Here is a 9,804-nt window from a genome sequence, read left to right on the forward strand (position 1 = left end):
TTTTCCCAACGAAACCAGACGTGCCAGGGAAAGTGGGACAGTGGGTGTTGTCAGCAGAATTTACACTGATTTAAAGCAGCAACAGGACTTCACTGATGAACAAACCGCAACACTAACACTAAATCGGCAAAGTGAGCCAACACAGGCCAGTATTATGAGAACTGTGTGGTATTCTTGGGTGTTTCCCTTTAATGGTACCCAATATAGGAGAGGAAACCATGGAGATATAATCAAACAATACAGTCATTGCAAGAAAATAGAAAGATGATAATGTTTAATGATATTAAGAGGAGTGTCTTAGTTTATGATAACGTTATAGGTGTTACAGCTGGTCAGTAGGCACAGTTCAAACTGCCTTACTGTACTAAATAAAGTAACTCAAGGCTTTGTGCTTGGTCTAACGTCATTTTCTATTTACATAAATAATTTAATTATTAATGCAAATACTTATTGCTATGCAGTTGATATGGTTTAGTTTACCTTTGGATCTTCTCACCCAAACTACAGTCCGCCTTTAATATTTAGCAGTGTCAGCTATCTGAGGTATTGTTTTTAATACTGCTGTCTTGGGCAGGTGTCCCTTGAAAAACTTCAGCAGTAATAAGAACATAAAACAATATACTGTGCTTATCCATGGAAAGATCATCCGGCTGTGTCCCCCAGGGGGAGAAAAACAACTGAAATATAATTAGAAGCATCCCAACTCCCTTTATCGGGTTTCATAACTCACTCATCTCAACCAGTCTGCAGAACATCATTTCAGCTTCCCCTTCCTGCATCACACAGGGAGCATCGTGTGAAGACCACACAGAGAGAGAGAGAGAGAGAGAGAGGGAGAGAGAGAGAGAGAGAGAGAGAGAGAGAGAGAGAGAGAGAGAGAGAGAGAGAGAGAGAGAGAGAGAGAGAGAGAGAGAGAGAGAGAGAGAGACAGAGAGACAGAGAGACAGAGAGCTGCTGTCTCTGTTGATGGACAGGGAGCATACGGGAAAGGATAAAAATAAGTTGGAAATGTAACAAGGACTCGCTGTATCGTTGAGGTGGAAAAGCACTCGTGAAAAAGCTGGGGGCAGAATATTCTCGTTTTGGCTGAGTCATAGGAAAAGTTGCCGGGACAAAACACAATTTAATCTGTCTTCAAGCACTGACTGTGCCTCCTGTGAGGCGTCTCTAAAAAATTTGGAGCGGTGTGATATAGTGGCGTGACATAAGTATTTATGATGTTATTGAACCTCAGGCCTCCTGACTTAACTGAGATCAATAACAGACAATCTGCGCTTAATCAATATAATCTGTTTGTTCAGCCTCTGACAGGAGAGAGGTGAGGATGTGGGAGCAAAATGCAGGAGGAAAACACACACACACTTTGCGTTTTTGGAGTAGTTTTTCAGTGTGTAAACGTGTTAAGGGGTTGCGGTAAGACTCTTTATTGTGTTATGTGGTTAACACAATTAATAATAATGAAGTGAGCCAAGCTTAACCACAAGCTTCAGTGTCAGGATGGTGTTAATTAGAGAGATGTAAAATATTATTAGACTTGGCCTGGAAAGCCCGATCAAGACCTCAACCTGGAAATAATTTTGTGTGTGTGTGTGTGTGTGTAAATCTAGGTCAAGAGTTTTGGCTGGTAGGAGAGAGTATATGAGTGAATGCAAGCTGTAGATTTTAACAAGGTAATAACAGAAACACCTCAACTGGAGAACATAGTTAGAATCCACACTTGATTTGGACTGACATGACGTCACAGTTTGCATATTTATTTCCACATTTTCAGATGAATGAAGTGAAAACCCCAGCTCAACGAACAACATGTGAATGAGTCGTGGCTGCATGTACGCGCAGTTTAAAACTTGCAACTACATTGTGAATACTGTAGCTATCCAAACTCGCACACATGTTTACGTATTGGGACAAAAGCAGAGAGCACAGAGTTACTGGGTGATTACATCAGTAGGGCCAATGCTACATTAATGTGTGTGTTTCCATCCAGGGTCCCCAGAGCAGACCCACGCCACAGTAGAGCAGGGCTGCCCTCGCGAAGAAAATGAACAACATCTGGACATGGAAACTTCTACCCATTTCATCTAATGGGGGCTTTAAGGGGGTAAAAGGGTTAAAGTGAGTATGTGATTTGAGCATGTGCGGGGGGAAACACCCAGAGCGTGTATGAGGGAGAATATTTTGAACTGTGCTACAGCATAAAGATCCCGTTAAGCCTGGTGTTTTGTCACCTCGCTGGGCTCCCCAGCACACAAGTGACACGTTTCATATGGAAAATGACCTCAACTCATTGAAAGTCACATACATGTACACACACACACACCTCTTTTTAAAGGTGTCACAGGTTTGGCTGAGCTGTAAATACAAGTGATAGAGTGCATATATATGGACACAAACACACAGACACGCACGCGCGCACACACACACACACACACACACACACAGTATACTTGGCACAAAGCTTGATTAGCTTTCATTTTGTTAGTTCTCACTTTGCTAAATGTAAAAATAAAGATTTAGTTTGACAGATATTGACTGAAATCAACATCACACAGCACTCACACGCTGCAAATATAACAGTCAGGCCTTGACTTGCAGCCTGAGGCCAGGAAACTTTACATCTACTGCCACAAGACAGGACTGATACTCAACATTCATCATTTTCATACAACATTAATAATATATGAATATTCCTAAAGGCTAAAATGATTGTGGCACTACATAACGTTTAGAAAAATAAGCACTTTTACAACCACTTCACATCATCTTCCCTATGGGATTAATTACATTTCTTTTTACTGTACCACATGTTATAATGATTGTGTATCTGTATTCTCAGATATACAATGTCAGTTACCACTGGTCTAATTCAGCTGAAGCTCCATTAAAGTCAAGACTTGATTTGGCCTGCCATCACATCCCCCACCAGATATGAGTCTCTACTGAACCACATCCTGACTGGCGGATGATGACTCCTGGCCATCTCCATTAATGGTGGGCTGCTCATTAGCCATCTCATTAGTTGTTTGGGGCTCATCAGCCACAGCACTGGTTGTCATGGTCTCACAAGCCACTGCATTCGCTGTCTGAGGCTCATTCACAGTCCCACTAGGCTGTGAAGGCTGAGAGGATGCTGTTGGCACTGCACTACCTGCACCATTGATTACTGCAGCTGTGGAACTGAATGTCTCTGTCTGGCTTGAAGCTGGGGATTCAGCAGTCGTTCTGTCAGTTGCCACGTATGTGCTGGCCGTCCTGTTTGGTGCTGAGACCTGATCTACTGAGTGACTATCTGAATTTGCTTGATTGGCATCAAATGCTTGATTGGCTGCTGAACCGTACCTGATTTCTTGGCTGTCACTTGAGCAGATGCTGTTGTTATTGTTGTTGTTTGTCTGGTCCAGTGGCTGTGTGGTTGCGGAGGAAGCTGTTGTTATTTTTTTAGTTCCGGTTGGTGGATTTGCAGTCCACGAGTCCTGGTCGAACTCTGGAAGTTGATGGACGACTACTGGCATTGGAGTGACCTGATTTAACCCGATGGGCTCATTTGCTACATGGTTGCTTGTTGATGGCTGATTAGTAATTGCTGACTGCCAATTATTGGAGCAGAGGACAGCTGGAATGCTGCAGGGAGAAACAAAATCATAAGCAAGTCATTGATGTCAGTAATTGAATTAGTTTTAAAAAAGAATTCCCAATACTCTTGTTTCCTTTGTGAGACCAGATGTCACGAGTTGCGTCTACAAATGCATCTCTGTAGTTGGATATCTCCATGTTAACAGCAATCTGTTGCCAACTGGGGTTATAGTTTTAAATAAAAGTAATATAAGTAATGGATGTTGTGTTGTGTTATATACATTTTAGAGTGGTATTTGGCTTCTGAATTTAAAGGAGAACTGTTGAAAATAGTTTTAAATAATTTCCTTTCTGTCCTGAGAAAACAAAACCCTCCATAAACTTAATGAAAACTCCATGGAAGTGCTTTTTGTCAATGGTCCAATATGTCAACTTTTCATGCACTTAAACAGCCTTGTAAACTGCCTCAACACATAAAGGAACACCTCATCAAAGCTGCAATAATTAGAGGTACATGGGATTAATTGGACAGCTGCAAATTGTATTTTGATAATACTGTGCCGGGCAACAATGTTGTTGTTCTTGTCAAAAAAAAGATCTAATAAAATCAAAGTATAAAAAAACCCAAAAAAAACAAGAAAAACCAATCACCAATTCTCAATTCAGATTCAGATCTTTAGGTGGTGCAAACCAGACAATACACACCTGGCCACCTGTTTCTGAAGCTCCTGAGCATGTTGGTTGCACTGGTCAAAGAAACATGCCTGAGCCTCCACAAAGTCAGTCAGGCTCCGCATGTGGTTGGTCTGAGAGGAAAAAAAACAACAACAAAAAACACAACACAAGACAAATAAACTACAAGGCAAATGTAACAACATCAGTTTGGCTCTGAATTAAAAATACTGAATATTTAAAAGAAAGAGGTAAAAGCTACTAACTAAAAAAATAACAGATCACAAAATAAAAACAAATGAACATAATGTGCATCCTTTATTGATGTGATTTTTACAAATTACAATCTTCCTATTTGAGAGATAGTGAATGACAAACCACAGAAAAATTTATTTACTTTCCAAAACAGAAGACACTATAGAATTTTTGCTGGGAATGGGGAATTTGTTACAAAAATGACTTAAGCAATATGACAGAATCTTATTTCCTGTCTTTCTCTGTGTGCACATACGTGAGTGTTGCTGATTCCCTCCAGGGCCCGTCTTGTAATTTCTGTCTGTCGATCGAACAGACTCTGACAGATCCTGAGCTCCATCTCTGCCTGCGCACACACACACACACACACACACACGAACACACACACACACACACACACCTTTTAGTCTTTCCAATTATGTCCACAAATTACCAGCTTTGTTTCCGAAAAATTCCCATTAGCCCTGAAAGGTTTAAGTCTGAATGAGCTAAACAATAGGAAGAAAACTATTATTGCAGCTATCAGGACCATACTCAATTCTATACAATTTTATAATTATTGGCAGTGTTAAAACTGTCTCCCTCTTTTACAACTTGAGGAATAGATAAACAAAGATAAATATGAACTTACCTGAGTGATTTCCTGAGCCCATACCTGTTTGGAGTAAAGAAACAGAGCAAGACAAGTAATGTACTCAGTGACCAAACAGCAAGTTCAGCTATGTCTGTCCATGTGCTTGTCCATGTGCATGTCCCTGTACACAACCACTGACCTTCAGCCATTTAACACGCAGGAAGCTGAACATGTAGGAGACGTGAGACAAGTAGTCATCATCCAGTGGGTTTGCATTCAGGTTCTGACAGAAAGACAGGAAAGAGCAGGAAGGTGAAATAAGAAGATATTATATGAGCTGTATATTAGGGGAAAAAAATATTTTGTTGTGTTTTTGCATTCCGGGCCTGATTAATGTACTGAAGTAAACTGATATGTATTCAAAGGTGATGTTTTCATCAGTGAAGGTCAAGACGCCATCACTGCAACTCACCCTGGCCTCTCGGTCGGCCTCGTGGGCTTTCCTCAGCCTAGTTTTAGCTATGTCCAAGTCCAAACGCTTGTTCACTAACATCCTGCGCTCATCCTATGAATAAACACACAAACACTTTTTTTTGGTATATAAACAACATACTAAACATGAATGATGGAAAGAATGGAGAAAGAGATTCAAGACCTGAAAACATCTTGGTATATCAGTGTCACATTACGCAGATGACGGGCGTGTATGTGTGTTGTTTTACCTGTATGGCTCTGAATTCCCCCTCAGTGAAACTCCTCAGAGGGGTGAGAAAGTGGATGTTAGTGCTTTGGACTAACTTTCTTTCTTCCTCGCTGAGCTGCTTCTGAACTTCTCCACACCTTAGCAGTGCGGCTCCTAAACACAAAACATACTGCAGTTTAAAAAGAAAACATACCGACAACATGTCAGCATGTCTATGTAAATGAAAAAATGCTAATATGACATGTTTATGCAAATATTGTTCTTTTTCCTTGTATAATTTCAACCCAGCATCTACAAACTATTCATGGATGCATGTGTAAATAATACTTAGAGACCAAGAACATTCAGAATAATTTACACTCACCATAGGGTGTGGTGGACCCAATCTCTAGCCCAGCCTGGGTCATTTGATCTCCCAGAGCCTCGAGGGCACGAGGCCGAGATGGGACGCTCCAATCCAGATGCTCATACAGCCGGTCCTCTAGCCGTGCTCCTGTTCATCAGGACTCGGGGGTCAATTCAGATTTAAGGGTTTACATGTTTAAACACCTACGAATTTGTCTAGATGTCTTTTCTATTTTCTTGGAGACTCCAAAAATCTGTCAGTCCAAACTGTAAGTATATAGACAGTTACTCATTTTTTATTGTTGTGTCTCAGCACATTGAATTTAAAATGCAATAATACCAATATAATAATACCATACCACAAATTTCACCTTTAATTTGAGCAATATATTAGTATAGAAAGAACTGTGTGGGAGATATAGCCCTTTAAACACACAGTGCCCAATCTGCCAGGGTTCAAATGTCACTCACAGGAAAACTAGAAAATATCCAACAATCTTGTAGTCTATAAGAAGCACAAGTCTTGTGGCTGAGCAGAAAATCGTTTGCATAGTGAAGAAAAGCCCCTGTATGACTGCACAGCAGGTCAAAATGCTCTCTAGGATGTAGGGATACATGTTTCCTTGTCAACGATCAAGAGAAGACTTCATGACCATTACCTCAGAGAATTCACCACAAGATGCAAATAAAAACAGAAATATGAGTGGATAAAAAACAGCCACCACCTCATCTTTCACACGTGATGGTGGTTCTGTTGGCTTTCAGGCCTGTGTGGCTGCGAATGTTACTGGCACATTGGCATTTGTTGATGATTTCACTCCCGACAGAAGCAACAGGATGAATACAGTGGTATACTGCAGGACTCTGTGTTAGTAACTTTTCAATGTGCAACCTAAACATACAACCAATGCCTCGCAGTTTAACCTTGAGATAAGTGTCAAAAGCAAGTGTCAGGATATTAACATACCACTAAACACACTACTTAACATTCTGCACACATGTAATACTGTATTTTGCAAGGAAAACTGCTGGAAACTGTACAGTTGCTGAAAACAGTAGGCAGCTTCCTGGAAACTGTTGGCCCTTCCCTATCCCACACATATTAGGTAAACCTAAGGTAAACAAAAAGGATTCTATAGAGCAACTAAAAGCCCTGGATCGATAGATAAACAAGACATGACCTGCAAAAATATCCTTGATGCTGAAAAGAATGTATGAGATTATTATTTCTGGCAGCTGAATGGTCTCGTTATTTGACAGACTGCAGACCACATCCACTCATAATTCCATTATCTGAGGTAATTGGATTCAAACAGGCAAAAGAATAACCATGCCGATTCATCTGAACAGGCCAATTGCAGTCAATGCAAACAGAAGAGCACACAGGAGACGTATTTATCGTCTGAGAGCAAATAAAGCTGAAATATTGGGCCTCAGAGGTAAAGACTCGTAGTCATCATTCGGTGGTTTTATGTAGAGAACCATAATCGCTAGTACTCACTTGAAGGTAGTGCCCGTAACAATCTGATTTGGTGAAGATGTCTTTGTCGGGACAAATGTCCAGGCATGCATGCACAGTACAACATACTAAGTGTACAGGTATCGTATGTATGAAATATTTTGTTTTTAAGTAGTTGATATATATTCTCATTGAAATCATAGCCATACAAACAAACACCTTTACTTAGTTATACATAAATACTAGTTATTGACTTCTCTCCACTGAGAAGTGTATGACAGATAAATATTAGGTAGTTTTATTTATAAAAGAGGTTCATCCAGACAATAGTCCTTTTCACAATGTAATAAAGGTAAATAATCTAAAATATTAGAGGTCACTGTGGAAGCTGAGCTTCATGTGATAGGTTTTTACATTAACTAATTATCAAAAATACAAATAATAATAATTTTTGTCTGTGTTTAAATGAGACCTTGATAAATTGAGCTCACAGGACTTGTTACAATCCCGTATTGTAATTGGCATTCAAGTCTCTTTCCAGGACCTAAAGACAACCAAAGAATAAATAAACAAGCCAGTCTCTCTCACCGGGGTTAGGCTGCAGTAAAACCTCAGTCTGGCAGATTATCTTGTCCGTGCAGGTCTTGGTGGCGTCTGCCAGGGCCAGGAGCTGCTCCAGACCAGGGTCCAACTCTGTCTTGTCCGCCTGGCCAATACTCTCCTCCGTGTACTGGAGCGGAATGAAAAGGATAACATTAAAGCTTCAACCACTTAAAAAATTAATTGATTATTTGTTGAGGTAGTATTTATTTGAATTGTAATTGTATTAATTGTATTTTGATGCTATGAGAGGGACTCAATGTCCTAACACAATCATTAAGAGTGATAAAAAAAATCTCAGGACTGTTTAATAACAATAAACCGCGAGCACAAGACAGTTTATTGAATAGTTAGCTAATTCTACCCTGTTCAGTAGCTATATTTATTTTCCTGCCGGTGTCGTTTACCTGAACAGCCCGGTTGATGAACTGACCAGCATCCACAGCCAACCGCGTCAAATCCATGACAACGTCCCCAAGGTCGCGCGCTGCCCCCGATGGTCCAACAAGCTGTTAACGGCCCAGCAGGACTGAGCTAGCTATAAAAAGCCCAGTGAGCAGCAACAGTCAACATACCTCGCCATGGTCTCAACCGCTAACCGCCATTCGCTTGTTAGCCAGATTATGGTTCGTTAACACCGACCAGCCGGGGACATAAAGCCGTCACAAGTGCAAGCACCTGCTTGCTCGAGCTATTGACAGTTTATTCTCCAGCCATGCTTAGTGCTTCCTCTGTCAAGCTGGCCGTATTTACTGATGGTTTACAGCCTCGGTTTGGCCATAACGGATGACTTTCAGTGTAGTACCAACGGGCGGTGAGCACAAGAATGACCTGTCTATGTGAACCGTTATCACCGTTAAGAATTTTACTTTGATGCCTCAAATGCTGGATGTAACGCCTAACTTTTTTTTTATTTTTCAAATAGGGATATGTTTTGCTGCTAATGAGCAGTTTAATAGATACATATAAATAAATATAAATATAGTCTTAAGCTGTCTCTAACCGTGAAAAAAAAATCCGATTGAAGACGTCCTTATCTTGATGATAGCCCTAAACTTCCGGGTGCGATTTTTCAAGATAAAAGCATAATATCCACAAGCCAATGAACTATTTAAAAAGAAACGCAGAAAACGCAATTTAGCTGCAAAGTACAACTACACATTCAGTACAATTTATACAAATAACAGTTCTGGCAAAAGTTTACTGCATCTACTTTGTCAGCCAATAAAGCAGACATTTTATCAATAATCAGAGCATTGTATAGTTCACAGGTCAGTTGTTTCCCATAGAAAAGCTCCTAGATAATCTTGCTGCAGAGTGTAAAGACAAGAGGGTCACCCACTGACATCATCAGAAAAGACAAGTTTCCAATAAGTGTTTGTTTGGAATGCTCCTCTTAATTTGAAACAAGTACGAATGGCTTCTATCCAAAAGCAAGTTGCAACAGCAGCCAAGCATTGACAAAAAGGAGAAAAGTAATTATCAAAAAAACAGAGACCGTTTGAGTGTCTGAACCCATAACTGAACATCAAAAACATTGCTCACTTGAAGAATTTCCACTTCCCTTACTTCATACTGGTATCCTCACCGAGTTGTCTTCAGCCGCTTACGCCTCTCATGAGG

The 9,804-nt window shown here is 40.4% G+C and overlaps 1 protein-coding gene across 1 annotated transcript; it reads right to left on the bottom strand.

Annotated features, from left to right (window-relative positions):
* Window positions 1-2,443: 2,443 nt before the first annotated feature.
* On the bottom strand, window positions 2,444-8,892 carry LOC111225775 (endophilin-B1-like). The gene is made up of 10 exons (XM_022750804.1): window positions 8,589-8,892; window positions 8,170-8,311; window positions 6,142-6,270; window positions 5,797-5,930; window positions 5,547-5,639; window positions 5,274-5,357; window positions 5,132-5,155; window positions 4,757-4,846; window positions 4,279-4,379; window positions 2,444-3,621 (listed from the first exon to the last, which is right to left on the bottom strand). The coding sequence occupies exons 1-10, from the start codon at window positions 8,643-8,645 to the stop codon at window positions 2,937-2,939; spliced, it is 1,539 nt and encodes a 512-aa protein (XP_022606525.1). The 5' UTR covers window positions 8,646-8,892; the 3' UTR covers window positions 2,444-2,936.
* Window positions 8,893-9,804: the final 912 nt, after the last annotated feature.

The sequence above is a fragment of the Seriola dumerili genome, unplaced genomic scaffold (genome assembly GCF_002260705.1).
Source record: "Seriola dumerili isolate Sdu_G_001 unplaced genomic scaffold, Sdu_1.0 BDQW01000149.1, whole genome shotgun sequence".
Taxonomy (NCBI): domain Eukaryota; kingdom Metazoa; phylum Chordata; class Actinopteri; order Carangiformes; family Carangidae; genus Seriola; species Seriola dumerili.